At 39.3% G+C, this 19,251-nt stretch overlaps 1 protein-coding gene across 2 annotated transcripts; it reads right to left on the bottom strand.

Moving 5' to 3' along the window:
• Positions 1-1,629: 1,629 nt before the first annotated feature.
• Positions 1,630-18,065, bottom strand: ap2b1 (adaptor related protein complex 2 subunit beta 1). Of its 2 annotated transcripts, XM_080867757.1 has the most exons (22): positions 17,961-18,065; positions 15,773-15,826; positions 15,551-15,656; positions 14,564-14,699; positions 14,027-14,272; positions 13,674-13,864; positions 13,302-13,523; positions 12,744-12,864; positions 12,531-12,626; positions 12,308-12,423; positions 11,972-12,137; positions 10,898-10,996; positions 10,399-10,658; positions 8,477-8,669; positions 7,639-7,680; positions 6,471-6,623; positions 6,240-6,385; positions 6,011-6,140; positions 5,548-5,632; positions 5,105-5,191; positions 4,189-4,343; positions 1,630-3,585 (listed from the first exon to the last, which is right to left on the bottom strand). In XM_080867757.1, exons 2-22 carry the CDS (start codon positions 15,807-15,809, stop codon positions 3,511-3,513), a joined length of 2,862 nt encoding a protein of 953 aa, XP_080723883.1. In that variant the 5' UTR covers positions 15,810-15,826; positions 17,961-18,065; the 3' UTR covers positions 1,630-3,510. The 2 variants fall into 2 exon arrangements, with proteins under 2 accessions (XP_080723883.1, XP_080723884.1); XM_080867758.1 differs by lacking the exon at positions 17,961-18,065 and having other exon boundaries at positions 15,551-15,658; positions 15,774-15,802.
• Positions 18,066-19,251: the final 1,186 nt, after the last annotated feature.

The raw sequence follows: 19,251 nt of genomic DNA, 5'->3' as shown, positions 1-19,251 counted from the left end.
AGTTTAATGTCAGCGACCTTTAATGTAGATCAGTCTTTTTTGACCTAAGGACTTGGCCCTACTTTCTGACTGAAAACTAGAGTAAAGTGGGAGGAAACATGTCTTCTTCCAACACACAGAGAAGTCTTTGCTTTTCCAACTGATCACTCAAAGGAGTACAGCTATACTATGAAATGGTATTACACGCCATTGCAATCAATTTTTTCGTTTTTAGCTGCGTTCAATCAGAACAGACAGAAGGTATTGTAAAATCTCCTCCGAGCCGGAGTTGAACCAGCGACCTAAGGATTCCTGTTCCCATACACCTACAGTCCTCCGCTCTACCAACTGAGCTATCGAAGGGCTCACATGTGCAGTGTCTGGTTTGTTGGACCATCGGATACATGGGACCTAACAGAGTCTGTGTTTTGCAAGAATTCCATGTTGCAAGGACTTGAACATAACAAAACTGTATCTGTCTGACTCTACATGTTCCTTCATGCCTGAGGCACTGAACAGATTTCACATCAACATGAGTATCCTTCCTTTTTCCAACTCTTGGGCTGCGTTCAGACGCAGGGGAGTACAGGGAGCAATTTTGAGAAATTGATACTAGAGCATAGGACTGTGTTTTTTTGAATGTCACTTACCTTACTGTTGGTAGATCCAACGCTGTTGGACCATGGGATTGCACCCAACTTTTTCTCTGAAAATTGTCCTAACCTGTCTGGAACATGTCTTATGTTCGCTGTGTGTTACACTGCATGGGCACCTATAGCTACTGACTTAGAACCCTTCACCTTATCAAGTCAAAGGGAGTACAGGAAGCTGTTTTGATATTTCCCATACACCTACAGTGTCCCTCAAATGTATACTTGATTATAGGACGGTGGGAGTTTAATGTCAGCGACCTTTAATGTAGATCAGTCTTTTTTGACCTAAGGACTTGGCCCTACTTTCTGACTGAAAACTAAAGTAAAGTGGGAGGAAACATGTCGTCTTCCAACACACAGAGAAGTCTTTGCTTTTCCAACTGATCACTCAAAGGAGTACAGCTATACTATGAAATGGTATTACACGCCATTGCAATTAAGTTTTGTTAGGAAGCTGTTTTGATATTTCCAAGGTGAATTTAATTCAACTTTATTCAAATAGCCCCAAATCACAACAACAGTCGCGTGAAGGCGTTTTATATTGTACAGCAGATCATACAATAGGTAGAGAATCTAACAATCATATGACCCCACATGAGAAAGCAGTTTGGCAACAGTGGGAAGGAAAAACATCCTTTTAACAGGAAGGCTGAGGGAGGGGGGCTATCTGCTGCAACCGGTCATGTAGGTAAAGGTTAATAATAGTGTACTTTGGGGCAACTATTTAATTCTGGGAGACTTTTGAGTGTGATTAAGTCTCTTAGCAAGAATCCACAGCACGGTAGAGCTGCAGCCCTCTTTGCTCTCATGTTTCTGATAAACAGAAAGCCAAAGCAACTTCCTCAACATGGAGATGAAAGGTAACGAAAGGATACCCTTTATCTTCCACCTGCAGTCCTCTGTACCACTCACCCCCTTTTTCAGGTCTGCTGTGCTGCACATGACTTACAAAACACACAAATAAAAATAAAAAAAACAACAACCATGCACCACCACCAAGGATTTGACGATTTATTGACACAAGATGTGGTACTGTGACAGTAACAAATCATTTACAACAAGCTTACAGCAATGACACAAACTTTTCCATTTCATAAGATGCCGTGACCGACCTCGGCCCACATTCTGTGCTGCTGGAAACATTTCTATTTGCAGGAGTGTGTTTAAGACGATGCTGTGTTTAGAAAAAAAACAAACAAATAAAAAACTAATGGGATCTACAATGAAACGTAGGTTAGGAGCAGAATTTCAGACTTGAGGAAATCCACAGCTGAAATTAAGAAAGGGTAAAATGACAGCGAGCTCATGCAGGCACATTAATGTTCTCATCTCATGTACGTCACCAACACAACTGACACACTGGGATAGGGAGAAAGCATTTTTGCTTCATTTTTATACATAGTTACTAAACATTTTCTTACTACACCATTACTGGCCTACAGTACAACTCTGGGGGTTTGGGTATATGTACTCTAATGTTCATATAGCTCACACTATGCCAACTTTATAAGGATTCTTTTGAGAGTAATAAAAATAAACTTGGCAATTCATTTTTGTAAATGTGTGGTCCTGTGAATCTGACTTGGCGGATTTCCCACAGTTTAGCATTACATGAAAATCCCCCCAAGAAAATAAAAAATAAAAACACTGGCATTCAAATGACATGTAAAGCACATCAAGGAAATGAAACTAATGCAACAATAACACCTGTGAAAAGAAAACACACAGAGGTAGATGCACAATAAATAGGAATGAAAATATAGTTGTGAAAAGTGTGGCTGCAGTAAATGGGACCGTTTCAGAAAAGAGGAGGAGAAGAAAAAAAAAAAAATCGTGTCAAGCAAATAACCGGAAACAGAGTGGCACTGGAGTGTGAACACAAAATTGGCTGCTCTTGCTTTTGTAGTGGTTGTAAAACTTTAAGAATTTAAACCCATCAATGTCCTTTATGCCACCTGCTCATCAGAAGACTAAACAGTGTAACTTTTCCTTTGCTTATGGATTTATTTAATTTTTGAAGAGCACTTCATAAAATGTTATACTGAAGTTGTTTAATATCAGAACCAGCACAGCGAACTGCTTACGAACGCTTTAACAAGAAAAGGATAAGGTGGAGTGTCATTAAAAGGATTTAGAGCTTTGTGAAGACCGGATGGTTGTAAACGCCTCTGCCAGAAAGACCATAAATGGCATAAGGAAACAATGAAATGCCTAGATTTTGCAATTACAGGGTTGCTAACTTATCGCTAAGTTTCTCAATTAGTGTACAATGCTTCACAGTAAGGGGAGAAAAGTTGACATTTGTTTCTAAACAAATTGCACAAATTGTAAGTGATCCCACCAGATGTGGCAGAAGCAGTCAGACAGATGTTTCTGGTCTCAAAACAACAGAATACTGCTGTGACTCTGGAGGTACAACTGAAGCAAAGAAAGCGTCAAAAGTGGATCTAAATTAAAAGAAGTGCGAGCTGAACAAAGCAAGTCCCCACTCAGGACAATTTCATCATTAATCACATCTTCACAACAATAAGACGTAATGTTAAGGATGGAATGGTTTTCACTGAGATGTAAAAATAGGGGGTAGAATTAAGAGGATTTTAATGATGCTTTCAACTGCCAAAATAAAGGAAATGTCAACAGTACGCTTGATAATCACTCCCAATACCCTTTGTCTCATCTCACATTTACCCTGTTGATCACTTTGAGGAAAAACACAATCTCCAAAATTGCTTAGTATCCATCTTTTACTGTTTGGATTCTCTTGTTTTGGCAGTCAGCTGCACATACAAAAAAATAAAATAAAAAAAACAAAACAAAACAAAAAAAACACTGCGGTTTGTTGTCAGGATGAAGCAGAGTCGACAAGTGGTGAAGTGCGTCAATTCTTCAGCACAGAATCGTACATCTGGTAGACGTACTGAGACACTTCTGGAGCCCGACACTTCAGAGAGAGCTGTGGACAAAAGGAGAGCAGAGTTATAAAGGGAGACGCACTCACTCACACATTTATAAAGATGCTCAATCACAGCTCTGTTTACACTGCTTATACTGACCAACTGAGGAATAAAGGAGTAAAACTGGAACGAGGGATGTTATTGACAGTGCTTTTCCCATTTTACTTTGAGGATTTGTGCTATGTACAAGGAAGGTCAGGATGTGGGTCAGGATCTTGTACGAATATTGTAGCGTGCTTCCCCTACTGAAGGGTAGTGCTGTGTAATTGTATTCCCTTACCATTTTATTACAGCATTCTCACTTTTTGTCCACAACTGAAATGATCAGCTCATTAACACAAATAACCGGTAATTATTTGAAAATCATTAGCTGCTTTTCGAGTAGTATAAGTTAAAATAAATAAATAAATACTGGTTATTTTCTGGATTCACTATATTCTATACCATGACTTACTGATTTTCACTGTATTTATAGTTACTTTGAACTTTTAACTGGTGGTCAGCTAAAACAAGAAAATCTTTGTAAGCGAAGGTGAAACTTTCCTCATTACTTTTTAAAACCCAGAACAGCGCGTCAAAATGTAAATCTTGTGATGCTATACCGTGTAGTTGGGGTTGCCAGGTTGAATGCGGAGCTCAGCCAGGATCCAGATGCCATTGGTTAGCTTCAGGGACTGGTAGAGCATGTCTTGGCCTTCTACATTTCTCTTGGCAATGGTGTAGATATTGTTATTCTGCAGCTTCCCTGAAACTGTGTCTGCAAGACCGGAAGGTTTCTCAGATTATGATTACACCTCACTCACATTTCAGAAGCCACATAAAAACACACACACAAGAGGGTGCTATCACTACTGGAACCATAATCACTTTAAGGAACTCACACTAATGTATGCATGGGCTAATACAAAGTCCACTACTGGCAAAGGGTAAACTAGGTTTGTGAGGATTTTAATCAACTTCAACCTTTAGATGTCAGTAAAGCTGGACAGATATTCTGAAAGTAGTACTGCTTTGGTCAACTTTTAGCTATCAGAATGCTAGGATTATAGTGGCAAAAATATTGTGAACTTTTTTAAAGGAAAGGAGATGTTCAGCATTGGTTAAAAAGAAAGAGTATCCAAAGATAAGCATGCGGGTGGAGAAAGAAAACAGAGAGAAATAAGGCTTTTTGGATAAGTTGGAGTATTTTTGATGTCTTAAAAATAACAGAGGTTTTTAAACACTGAGCTGAGAATGTGTTAATCAGTCATCTATATATTTAATGCAACCACGCTGATGATATGGTTAGCTTAAATTGTATTCAATCATTGAAACAAAGAAAAACTACTTCAAAAATGCATCATTGTGCCATTTGCCATATTTTGCACGAGTAAAAGCATTGTCTAATATTTTGATATGTTAGAGAAACTACCAAATAAAGAAGTATAGAGCCAAGTTATGAGGACGAGAAAGAAAACAATAAACAAGCAGGTAAAAATAATTTAACATGCTCATGAGATTTTTGACAAATTTGTCTACCTGCATTAAGGTGGCAGTCCTTTATCTGATACTGTAGCTCATTCTCATTTGGGATGTCTTTCCAAGTAGCCAGGAACACCTGTCGCTCTGAAGAAGAAAAAACAAAATATCCGACAGCAGTGATGTAGAAAGTGTTGGATGTTTCAAACCACTGACATTGATAATTCAAAGCCCTTTAAATGATTTACTGTTTTGTTTGATTCTATTCAGATCTATTATTAGGGATGAAGGAATTCTTTTCATTCCATAGAAATTACACTTCACAATAAGGTAGGTTTCAGTTGCCTATAACATACTTTTACAGCCCAAAAGCAGACTGAATATACATTTCCCAAGTAACAGCAATGTTTGTCAAGCTTCAATAGCTGTGAGGAATATAATTAGCCATTTAAGGAATAGTACCACACTGTTGTTGCTGTTTTAAAAGGTTTTAAGAATTTTACCCATTTTTCCATCCTCAACAAAGAATACATTGAGAGGGATGAGTACGCTGAAGTAGAACACATCAATGCTGTTCTTTACAGCCACCTATAGGAAAGACAAGAGAACATGGTAAGTTTGACATCTTGAGTATAACAACCAATATACCAACATTTGCATTCAATCAGGTTAAAACTGTAAACTAAACATCAGTTTCTAAAATATATTTTATGAGGGCTAGCTGTTTTTCTCAGTTTCCAATTCTTGTACTGAGTGCAAACACCCTGGAATTTTCATTTTTTGCAAGACGCTGAGAAATTATTTCTGAACTAATGGCCATGTCACACTAAATAATAATAAAAAAAAACCAAACAAAACAAAACACACATTTCAGAGAGACAGAAAGAGCAAGACACCTGTCCCTGGCCAGGTCTTTAAATGTGTTCCACTGCTGATAAAATGTGTGGCCACTGTGTGCTGCTGTACCTGAAGATTATTGAGAGGGTCCATCTTCATAACTGGCCCAATGGTGTTAAGAGGCAAAGAGATCTCAATACTCTGATTGGGCATCAGTGGAGTATGAACGGGCAGAGGACTGGTGGGGATCACCCCAAAACTGCAGAAACATATATTAATATTAAAGTTAGTTTTAAAACGTTTCTGAAAGAGTGCAATAAGCAATGACATGACATTCCTGTTGAGTCAGATCACTGACCTGTTCTTGTTAAACTGGATAGCAAAGTCGGTCATGTGTTGTAGGGCTTTGTTGGTGAAAGTCATGTCCATGTACATGTGACCCTGACGGCGAGAGAATGTTCCAGAGATCTCGAGCCCTTTAGCTTTCACTGCAGGAAGCCATACCTGGTAAAAAGTACAACTGCAGTCAATAACACAGACAGTGTTTTACTTACTTTACACCTTCCAAGAAAAAGTTGCGTGAACTCACTGCTTTGGGGACTGCATAGCCTCCTGTGGTGATGGCCATGCCTGTGGAAAGCTCAAATAAGTCGTTGAGGCCACTGCTGGTGGCAGGAGGTGCAGGTGTAGGTGAAGGAGCAAAAGTGTTGGGGACTGATGACGGGATAAAATTTTGTCCCACCTGCAACAAAAATCACAACAAAAACACACACAAAACACAATCTAATAAAGTATAATTTTATGAAGTATCGCAGAAGACTTGAGAAATTTACTAAAATCTACTAAACGGGTCACACAGAAAATAAAATCTTAGACCAGAACAACGGAAGAAGCAACTGATTTGGTCTTTGTGATTATGAAGAAAAAAAACAAAAACAAGATTTCAATCACATCAAAATCACGATTAGCCAAATCAAAAAAATCAAATGTGAGATTAATTTAAAAGAGTAAAAATTTTGTTTTGCCTGTTTGAGCCCATTTGTTATAAAAAATATTATTTGAAAAAATACATTAGAAGTCCAAATTAACATCATATTAACTAAGCCTCTTACAATGTATAAAATCATACAAGAGTATGGAAAAGAGGGCATAAACAAATATATCAGTTCTGTGTATATTTTTATATGTTCAAATTGATGGAAAAAATTATGATATATTGATATATTGAAAGTGATATTGATGGAAAATATGAAAATCTACTATTTTCATAAGGTGGTTGTAATTATTGGTTGCCCAAAAAATTACAAAGGATTTAGAAAAGAGGTTTCTAGTCTATGAATGGCTCTACAACACAGTAAAATCTGTTGCGTCCTCATTACTACACAATGACCTCTTCCTTTCTTTAAAGCCTATAAATGGTGTCAGTGGCCATGTCACCACCACCCCCCCACCCCCAAAAATGACCATAAATATAATGTCTACTGCATTCCCACACTATGAATATTTAAGGAAGGTCTTAACAGGAAGTGAGAAAGAGAACTAAGTGATGTATTCATCCTGATGTCTGACAGAAGGAGGCGGCTTTCAGTTTGCCCCTGTATGCCTTTGTGTGTCCCATCAAAGACTTAAATGGGCTAAAACATTCAAAACATCCGTGTGGTCATCTTGTTGAAAAATGCGTGAGTAAGACGAGTGTGGTGGGTTAAATTCAGGAAGCATGCAGCATGCAGACGGCCAAACAGAAGGGCTTGACTTACTGCTGGACTTCCCCCAACACCTCCGCCCAGGTCTCCCCCCAGCTACAGGAGAGAGGAGAGGCCACCAAAGACAGCATCCAAACATTATCGACAGACCAAAGACACAAAGACAGAGACAGAGACTTTCTTAGCAACCATAACCCATCAAGAGGAGCCCTCACTTTCTGGGAAATATTAATCTCTGCATTGTAGGTTAGACATTAAAAAAAAAATCACTCTGCAAGGAGATTATGAAGAAATCCAGATATTCCGGCAGCTCGGAGAAGTGGTAATAGAAGACAAATACCTAGTAACATGTTTATGAGCCAATGTTACGGTATTAAAACATTTTAAATTTGTGTTACAGCAAGATACAGCATATGAGCATAACAGTTACTTTTTATCACAAGCGCACTTGCATGAACACATAAAACGCAGTAGAAAAGAAAATGGTGTCAGCAGGTACAAGATCTGAACAGGTCTTCTTCAACTATAACAATCCTAAGGAGGAACAAAGAAAAACTAACTTTTCATCATATACCCATTTCTTTTGGGAAAATTTCAGCTTTCCAGATGTTTTACAACTGCCTGCACAGCCTCTTTCCTCCTTAATGTGATGAAAGAGTCATTAAAATGAATGGTGATAACCACTAGGTAGCATCACGTAACCAGCACTGGTAAACTATAGAAGGATCTAATGGGAGTCAAAGCTTGAATACAGTATAAACGTCTATTATTATTCCATACAATGTGCCAAACACGTAAGACCCATTGCTGCAATGACAATTAAGTGCAATCGCTCAGTGGATCTTTACCTAAATTTAGTAAAGTAAGTGTGCATAAATATGCTCATGCTCACCAAACTGTCAAGGCCTCCTCCCAGAAGGTCCACCGCACCCATCTGCATGGAGGAGACCTGGGGCACATTGACTGGAGGACCCAGGTCCAGGTTCAGCAGATCACCCAACAGGTCACCCTGACTGGGAATGACATGTGGCTGGTCCATGGCTGCTGCTGGCCCACCGCTCACTGGGCTCTCACCTGTGTCGATGCTGTCGTAAGGCAAAACAGTAGACTGGTAAATGAAATGTACTTGGAAACTCAAATCCTAAGAGCTCCAAAAGTATCACAGATCACTGGAAAATTATGAAAGAATGCAAAATAGTAGAATCTTTAGTTATGAAGCACGGCAACAACTTTCTTTAACCTCCTAAGGCATGCATTTTTAATTTAACTTTGATATTTGGGCATATTGGGACCCAATGAATGTAAAAACAAAAGAATTACCAGTTCTTGTTTTGTTTTTTACCTGATTTTTGTTTTTTAGAAAAATGAGAGCCACATATGAGGATATTTGTTTAAAATTTTGATAGAACAGTGGCAGTATATTGTCCTTGTAGGTGGATGTCAGTCCCTTGTAGAGCAAAATTAAGTATTTTGGTCGAAATAACCCAAAATGTGATGTCCACATATGTGGACGCCAGGTCCTAGGAAGTTAAACATTATATTTGGGGGAGGTTTTTATTGCATTTAGTAGATTTACTGGAGAGTAGACAAGAAGGCAGGTGGGCAAAGATGAGCAGTAAAGGGCCATTGGGTCCAGGCTGCTGCATGAGATTTCCATCTCACCTTGTGAGCTAAACTAGCAGCAAACAAGCACACTGCTAAAGAGGGCCTTGTGCTACAGCACTGTGTTGGAACAGAAATGTCAAATTTTTTATATCATAAAACTTGTTTCCATTATGTAAATACATTTCCTTATTAAACTGGGACAAATACAGTACATCCACTTCAACGGAAATTCATCTAAAAGTCCTCAAGTCCACAGCTTCCTGTTGTAGATTCTTCTTTCACACAAGATTTTGCCTGACTCTTCAACATCAGTGGGGCATGAGGCAATATCTTAAGAGTTGGGCAATGTCCTGTTTTCGAAACTAGTTTAAAGCATAAACTGAGCTATGATTAACAAATTGAACAGTTCTCAGCTCACATATACAACATACAATATCACATTAATAAGTATTATCCAACATTTTCTTGAAACCAAACCAAATGCTTTGAAACCAGAAGACTGCATTTTAAACTGCTGGATGAATAAGAAACTCTGTCTTTATCTTAAAAACATCAAACCACTCACACCAATTACTTTTTTTTTTTTTTTTAAGTAGCACTAATTTTAACAGTTTAGACTTTAGACTCAGCTGCTTGTTGTCAAACAGATCAATACGGGCACATTCCTGGAAATTATGAAGTGGTACAAGTACAACGATAGCCACTATAGTGTTTCTGCTTATAAACACCAGGGATCAAGCAAAATCTACTCCTCAACAATTACAGGTTGTGTAATTTTATCTCACAATTTCGACATATGACACATTTTCATGAACTGACCTTCCTGGCCAATTTGCAAATTTTCCATGCAACAGAACTGAACTGCTGAAGGGATAAATACTTCCTCTTATATATGGAAAATGGAAGCAAAGCAAAGTGTGACCAATATGAAATATCTGAATATAATCAGTTTACGCCAGTGTGATTATCAAAGTTAAGCTCCTTTCAAGAATTTCAAAAATTCAACCGTTTTATTACACTGATCTTTCAGGCCATCATGTCCAAAAAGCCATATATTAAAGTATGAGCTCTATGTATTAGTACAATGGACTAGTAGTGAAAGCAATAAAAGTTTTGCATGACAGCGTCCGGCACCCAGAACAACAGCTGGTAAAAGCAGCTGACATGACATTGTGTAGAACTGGTATGGCACTGAAAACAGTGTCTGACCTGCTGTGCTGAACAGGAAGGTGCTTCCGGTGGATTCCATGGCTTCCCTCCACAAAGGCGCTGGGGGGCTTGTGATACACAGAGGCCAGAGAACCAATGTGGCATATAAGCTCATCCAGTAGGGTGGGCTCTATTAGGTCGGTCTCCTCTGAGATTAGGGGTTTCTCTGACAACACCACCTCTTTAGCGGTTACGGGGTCAGTGGACAACAGGCGCCAATAAATGTAGCCTCTGTCACGCAGGTCAGGATTGTCAGAGTCCTGCATAGGAGGTCAACACGTTGTGCAAGTTATACTCAACATAGGCAGAAATCACATACCAGAAGATTGTGAGGACCACAGTTTCACAAGTCGTTACAAAAGTGGCAGCTAAGAAAGCTACATATCTGAGAATAATACTTTCATATATGTTAGAGAAAGAAACACTTCTCAGAGAGAGGGAAACCGAACAAGTCATCAAAATCATGCAAAGCCTCTTCAGAATAAAATATACGACTCACTTGAGTGGCCAAGCTGAGGACTTGCTGCACCAGCTCCTGAGTCTCTGATGGCTTCTTAAGGAACAGCTTGACAATGGCGGTCAACAGAGTAAGCTGGACCTGCAAGTCCGAGCACACACACACACCATTGGAATATGGCTGTGTTTTACATGCAATGCCTTTGAAAGTCTAACCCCTCATCATAGCTGTGGTAGGTCAAAAAATATTTGAAACAGTCGATCCCCGACTACAACACTTAATGATATTTACAGAAACATAAATCAGAAAGGCCAGCTCTGTTCTGGGATGCTCTCTGGACCCAGTGGAGGTGGTGAGTGACAGGAGAATGGCGGCTAAGCTGTCATCCCTGTTGGACAACGTCTCCCACCCCATGCAGCAGACTGTGACAGCACTGAGCAGCTCCTTCAGTGGGAGACTGCGGCACCCACGGTGTGGGACGGAGAGATTTCGCAGGTCTTTCCTCCCCACTGCTGTCAGACTCCACAACAAAGACTTTAACTGAACAAACACACACATCCACACATGTGCAATAAGACTAAGTGCAATAATCTTTTCTGGCATCGTTGTATTTTTACTCAGTTGTATATAGCATTCGTATTCTATTTTTATCTTATTGTATATTTTTATTCTATTTTATTCTACTGTATATAGTATATTATTTTATTCTATTCTGTACAGCTGTGTACTGTATTTATTCTTATTGTATTCTAATTTTTGCGTCATAACTTTTGCACTGTCCACTCCTGCTGTGACAAAACAAATTTCCCACGTGTGGGACTAATAAAGGTTATCTTATCTTATCTTATAAGATTATTGAAACCTTTCTTATTTAATTCATAACAATACACAATATAATTACAAATCATAGGAACATTGTTGACATTGTTAAAAAAGTCAAAATGATAAAATACATGAAAACATTTTATTATTCTAGATAAACTGTTAAAATTCAACTCAATGTTTTTTTGTAAGCAAGACTAGCCTTTCTGAAATATGTAATGCTGCTCTCGTATATTGTATCGTAATCTGTGTATTTTATTTTACATGAGTATTTTTTTTTTTAAATAAACTTACCTGAGTGCTCTCATCATGGAAGCCCTCAAGGAAGCTCTCCAGCAACTCATCAGCGTTGTCAATCCGCTCAGCATACTCGCCAACAATCCAGATCATGGCAGCTCGAGCGTCAGGCTCATCCAAGGAATCCAGGTTCTCACAGAGTGTGGCAATGATGCTTTCATACCTAAAGAACACCATATCTCTAAAGTAAGAATCGGACTACACACTACACATCACATGAAATGACATGTACACATGTGAGCTACACAGTCCATCAATTTTTTAAAAAGGTTTATATAGAGCACTGGATAGTTACTCGATAAACACTTTTCACGCATTCAATGAGAAACCTACTTGTTGGGGTACTTGCGGAAGATGTCCCTGATGACCACAATAGCCTCCTGAACCACATAGTTGACCTTAGTCTGGATCAGGTCCAGCAGAGTGCTGACACAGCGCTCTGCCGATTGCTGAAGGGAAACAGGACAGAAACATCTGTCACCTTTACTACCAGAAAAGAGTTTTAAATTACTAATGACACATCATTATTTTAGCTCACTGGGCCCATAATTCTCACCTCAACTTTGATGGCACAGCGTCCGATGGCTCGTACAGCTTTACGCACAAAGTCCACATCTACCTCTGTGGCATACTCCTTCAATTCAGCCAAAACCTGCAAATCACAGAACAGAAGTGAATCATTTTAAAACTACTTTCTATAAATAATGTTAAAGATTTTCGAACAATTAATTGCTACAATATACTTTTAGTCTTGTTTTCTGTGAAGTACCTGGGCAATGTTAGCCTGAGAAGCCAAACGGATCATGATGTCCAGTTTCTCCAGTTTCACATAGATGGGGTCATTGTATTTGACAAAGAACACCTTGATCTCCTGCTTCAGGATCTCAGGCCTGCACAAAATCAATACATGACACATTATAGTGTGGCACCTAGTCCAAAAGAAAAATCCCAAGAAGGGATTTAATGCTTTTCAAGTAGCAGGCAACTAAGCATGTAAGTGTCAGTCATAGAGTAATATTGCCTGCTATAGCCCTTAAGCTGCTAGACAAGAAGGTTTATCCTGTGTGTGTGCTAAGGTTCAGTTCAGTGTGTACACACAAAAAATATACATTAAAAGGTGGTGAGAACAAAAATAGAAATCTGTCTTTCCCAGCTTCCAATTGCTTGTCATAAGAGTGTGTAAACAAACAAACACAGTAAAATATGAAGAAATTACAATAAGGAAATAACCAAATTTCAAAATCTATATATTAAAAATATTTTTAGAGTTAATATTAAACCCAGCAGCTCAACTTGAAACCTTTCTCTGTCCTTTCTGACAATATACCTCTTCTGGACGATGAGGTTGATGTTCCTCAGAGCCACATACTGGACCTCTGGCTCCCCGGAGAGCAAGGTGACCAGTGGGGGAGATAACTTCTTCAGCAATGTGTTGTAGTAGTCAGAATCCTTGGGCAGCAGCTCCAAGAACTTCATCAGTACCTTCACAGCTGACAGCACCACCGCTGAGTTGGCATGAGACAGCCGGGGGGTGACACGCTCACAGATGCTTTGAGGAGAAGAAGCAGAAATCCCATCATTTTCAGTGGTGTCATGTAGTGATAATGCTGGGCTTATCTCTGGTCTTAAAAGGATTTTTCTAACTCTGATTAATATCACAAATGGTGTAGTTTTAAGTAAAAGTTGACAGGACTGCTACCTTTGAGCCTCACGCTCATCCTTGGGGTTGTAGTTGGACAGGCAGTCCAGGATGAAGGTCTGTCCCCACTCTGTGCACTCGTTGAGGGCCGTCAGCAGCTTGTTGATATTCTGTGGATTGAGGTCCAGCAGGTTGCTGTTGGGGTGAGACTCACTGATCTCTGATAACGCAGCAACTGCATTGGCCACAACCTAAAATGCAAGATATGAAACAATAATGATTTCAACAATAATTAACTCTATATTAACTTAATTATTCTTTAATAGTAATCCAAAGGAAACTAACAGCATTTTTAAAGCACTAACACAACTTTGGGAAAGATACAGATAGAGGTGTAAAGTACTGAGACCTACCATGGGATTGGAGTCAGCAATAAGATCTCTCAGGGAGTCCAGGAAGCCCTGGTCCTCCACCATCTGGGCATTGATGTCATGAAGTTTAGCTACACAAACAGCTGCAGTCTTCCTCACATATGGGTCCTCATCCTTCAAGCACTTTCTCAGTGGCTCACACAAGTACTCTGTGATCTTGTCCACCCGAATGCAACCCATGGTGCGGACGGCAAGAGCCCTGATCAGAGGATTGGGGTCCTCACAGTCCTAAGGAATAGGCGAAGAAAGATTTTACATAGGTACAATGGGCGTCAAAGTTAAAAAACTAACTCACTTTGTAATTTGGAGCAAATCATGAGCTTGTGTGCAAGACACATCTGAAAACTGTACAAAAATCTTAATCCCTATTGGCATGTAGGAAACCCATTGATCGATCCTGTGCAACAGCATGGACAAACTATGGTAGCAGGAAAACAATAAAAAGTATTTTTAGATTTAACTGCCTTAGTGCAGATTAGTGTAGGATGCCGTTAATCAACAGTTCATTCTCTGTCTTGCCTTGACGAAGCTGTTAACGGCCATTATAGCCATATCAGGCTGGCTCTTGGCGTAGTTCATCAAGTAGAGGTACACCAACTTCTTCAGCTCCAGGTTGTCAGTCTGCATGCAGTTGACTACATCTGGGAACAAAGAACTGAGAGCAAAGCAAATTGACTTCAAAAAGGAGTACTAGACAATGTTGCGACACTGTCATGTTCTCTCACACTAGCTGTGAATTTACTGCATGAGTAACTGTCCTGAACTCACATCAGTACAAATCGGCTTAACGGACATATCATACAACTGTAGTATGACTAATTAATGTCTGTAAAGCTTTAGCACACTGTGAAAAAACACTGTGTGCAAAGTGATCATCAATAACGATGTCTGAATAGCCTGAAAGTAATAAAAACATCCTTTCATTCACACTTTTACCTCCTGATTTCTGAGGCTACTAGTCAGATATATAAAAAGAGTGAAAATGGCCAGAGCTCCAAGTACCTTAGCAACTGCTCTCTCCTATTTTTTAATCTCTGCTACTGTGTTCTCTTAATTTGCAATGACTGATTTCCTTGACCGATGGCAATCAATAGCAAAGCAGTGAGCCCCCTGAACAATACTGAGACTTTTATTTACTATTACTCTCTTAGCAGCACTGACAGTTCCAGGAACATATCCTGGGAGTTGGCAGAGAGCAGCGGAAACAAAAGCAGAGCCGGAAACAATGACCACACATCAGTCTACTGAGGATGAGACTAATCAGCTTTCCAAAAGCAAAACTCAGAGTTAAATATCAGCAGCTGAATTACTTAGGAGAGTGAAGGACTTTAATCCAATTGTCTGTTGGTCAGTAAGCACAACACAATTTTCTTCTTGTTTAAGATATTCGGTGCCAACACATAATGCAACTGAGAAATCACAGACGCCACGTCACTTTGATTTGCTTATCTTATCACACTGTTATAATTATAGACCTGTGTGGCGCATGTCATAAATGCAGTGTACCTGACATCTTTGCCAACAGTCATGGCAGCAATGACCTTCTTCACTGCCTCTTTCCTCTTCTCCTTCTTCTCATTGTTCAGCTCTGCCTTCAGTTCAAAGATCTCCCCTGAAAGATGAATCAGATGAAGAGTTGACGGCAGTACTGTTTATATATACACTGCCATAGATTTCCAATCTCTAACATGCCTACATGAACAAAAACAATTTCTCTATCATACTCACCTTTTTTGTTTGTTGTGAAATATTTGGAGTCCGTCATGATTGTGGTCCTTAGTTCTGTAAAAAAATAAATAGATATATACATTTAAAAAAATATTACATAATCATTCAGTGAGGCTGCCATATGACTAAGTGGCGTGGTGACAAGCCACAAAGTAGTTCAATGAAATTCAGTCATCAGGTTTGCCTCCAACATAGTACACTGCAACAGCCAGTAACCAATCTAAAAATGTTACAGGTTTCTTCTATGACAGACCAACCTGATGTGTTTAGTTTCTAAATGAATGTATGAATAACTGCCTTACAAATATACAAGGTTACACTACAAGTATGGAGAACACCCCTTTCAATAAATAACTGAGCAAAATCCGTTGTGGAAATGAAAGCTTATGAGCCCCAAGCAAAATACCAAATATTAGCTGGAGTGGTGTTAAACACAACCAGTGGACTACAGAGCACTGTAATCGCATAGTCTGGATTCATTAATATGGCTTTATTTTCAGGAATTGTAATGGAGGATCCTGGGTTTGGCACAGGTTAGGAGAACCATTTATGTCTGAATTATACACTCCCAACTGTTTTACAGAGTATATGAAGTTCTAGTAAACTCTGAAATAGGCAACTTAATTTTATCATAATGCACCACACTAGGGAAGTACAGAATGCAATTTTATTATGTTTAATTTGTTTTTGTTATTATTCATTCCCCTTTCTTCTTCTTTCAGATGATTCCTTTAGGGGTCACCACAAAGGATCATCTGCCATCCTATCCCTTGCATCCTCCTCTGTCACACCAACCCTCTGCATGCCCTCCTTCGTTAAATGCATGAATTTTATTATTTTTATTTTCTTTGCAGTCTTCCTCTTTTCCTCCTGTCTGGCAGTTTCCTATTCAACATTGTTTGTCTGGTATTTCCACTATCCCTCCTCTGCACATGTCCAAACCATCTCAGCCTTGCCTCTGTAACTTTGTCTCCAAACTACTCAACCCGTGCTGTCCCTCTGTACTCATTTCTAATCCTGTCCAGTGTGGTCTGAGCATATTGTGCTTTGACAGCTCCAGCTCGGCCTTCCATCTTTTTTGTCAGTGCCACTAGAGCATATCTCTGCCTCTCCAGGCTCTCTTTCACCTGCTCCCTTGCTTCAAGCTCAACTGCAATTTGAAACATAGTCAAGCAAAATGCCTTCTGTAGAAAGGTTTTATGGTCAGATGAGACAACGATTGAGCTATTTGACCACAGTGACAAGAGATATGTTTGGAGGAATAATGGCAGGGCTATCAAATCTAAGAACAGAGTGGCAGCTGTAAAGCACGGCGGTGGTAGATTTATTTACCAATTCTGACGAGAAGAGTGGTCAAGAATTATGGCTGTTGATCGCTAGCAAAAGCATCTGGGGAAGATACAACTTACTAAGGGACACTTAACCAAATATTAATGGGGGTTTATGTATATATTTGAATCTGTATGGATGAGAGAAAATCCAACATAATTTCAAACTTTTGCAGAGTTATTAATGATGTAAGCTCTACAATCATGCAAACCTGGAAAAGAATTCGAAGTTCGGAGCAATCATTAAAAGCACAAACATATGATATCGATGTCCATAATGACTGTATGTAAACCTATGACCACACATTTATGTATCTGTACAGCCCTAGCTAAAACATGCTATTACATTGAAGAAAACGTACTTAGCGTTACATCTTAAACAATTAAACCTTTACTTTAGCCGGCATTAGCCATTTTCTTCATCTGTATGGTGAAGAAGAACCTACTCTAATCTAACGGTGACATTAACTGCTCTGTGTTTCTGGGTGTGACGACGTTTGACCTCTCAACAAACATCAGGTTAGCTTTAATTAACCGGGAGGCACAGCACTTCCACTTAGCTAGCGTTAGCTAAATGCTAAATACATCCGCTCCCTCCTGCGATACCACAAATATTAACAACAAACTCCAAACACAGACAACTTCTAACATCAACCTGGGTTTACAGTCCGATATGACAAGATTTCGTTATGTTAAATCTGGAGTCAAAATAGAAACGTGAGCAGCGGCCCAGTTTCCAGGAGCTGCCTTTACGGTAGCTAAACGATGAGCAGCCCTGCAAAAATACAGTCGATACAAAATCACACCACAATGACAGCAAGGTTAAAAGAAGGTCCTGTATTGTATAATATCGCCCATACCTTGCTGAGTATACGTGAGAAGAGAAAAATATTCCACTGGGTGTCAGACGCAGGGTGCTCCTTCGTCTGTTTGGAGGAAGATGGAGAACCAGGATAACGATGGTGCGTTCACACTCATCGGAAACTGGACAACTTCCCTCCTGAGGTAAAGAATACCAGGATGCGTTGTTGCAGCGAACACATTTGGTTGATTTTATAACGGCTGTTAGTAGATGTTTGTATAGTTAAGATCTGCGAATATAAATGATGTATTATATAAAATGTATATGCAAATCCAGGAAACCACTAACGGCAATGACACCACACGGTTTCGAGGTCATGTGTACAAATCGGTCGGTAGGGTTTATATATTTTTTTGTAATTGGATTCACAGGCAAATATAAATCAGTGTAAACTTTAGTATTTAAAGGGGAAATTTACATTACATAATAAATGACTCTATATGACGGCACGGTTTCCTATGATCATGAATGCAACACTGGAGGGAACTCTTGGTAGGGATTTCGCCGTGTCCTCACAGCCAGGAAAAGAATTCCATAACATCAGCGTTTCACCTTCACTGTACAGTCCTGGCTTTTTCAAAGCAGTTTCAAATCAGGAGCTGCAAAGTACTCCCCTGGGTCTGAACGCAGCCCAAGAGTTGGAAAAAGGAAGGATACTCATGTTGATGTGAAATCTGTTCAGTGCCTCAGGCATGAAGGAACATGTAGAATCAGACAGATACAGTTTTGTTATGTTCAAGTCCTTGAAACATGGAATTCTTGCAAAACAGACTCTGTCAGGTCCCATGTATCCGATGGTCCAACAAACCAGACACTGTACATGTGATCCCTTCGATAGCTCAGTTGGTAGAGCGGAGGACTGTAGGTGTATGGGAACAGGAATCCTTAGGTCGCTGGTTCAACTCCGGCTCGAAGGAGATTTTACAATTCCACTTAGGGCTGCCACGATTATGTCGACTATTAAAATCGTAGACGACTAATTTAATAGTCGACACGTCGTTTGAAGCTTTGTAAGATCCCAAAAGACGCAGGAATAAGTAGTAGGATTTAAGAGTGTAATAACGGACTGAAACAGAAGATGGCAGCACTACATGTTTTTTTTTTCTTTTATTAGTAATATAAACATACAAACAAAATGCACCATATATTACAGATTCAGAGAATAAACATTTCTTACATATTAGCAACTTTCATATATAGTGAAAATAAAATATAAAGATGGGGTCACATAAATTAACAGATTATTAACTCACTAAATCAAAATCTTCTACAAAGGAAACAAAAAAAGC

Source organism: Rhamphochromis sp. 'chilingali' (genome assembly GCF_963969265.1).
Source record: "Rhamphochromis sp. 'chilingali' genome assembly, chromosome: 19".
NCBI classification, from domain to species: Eukaryota; Metazoa; Chordata; class Actinopteri; order Cichliformes; family Cichlidae; genus Rhamphochromis; species Rhamphochromis sp. 'chilingali'.
Note: the sequence above shows the minus strand (reverse complement) of the source record. Positions and strands in the feature narration are given on the sequence as shown.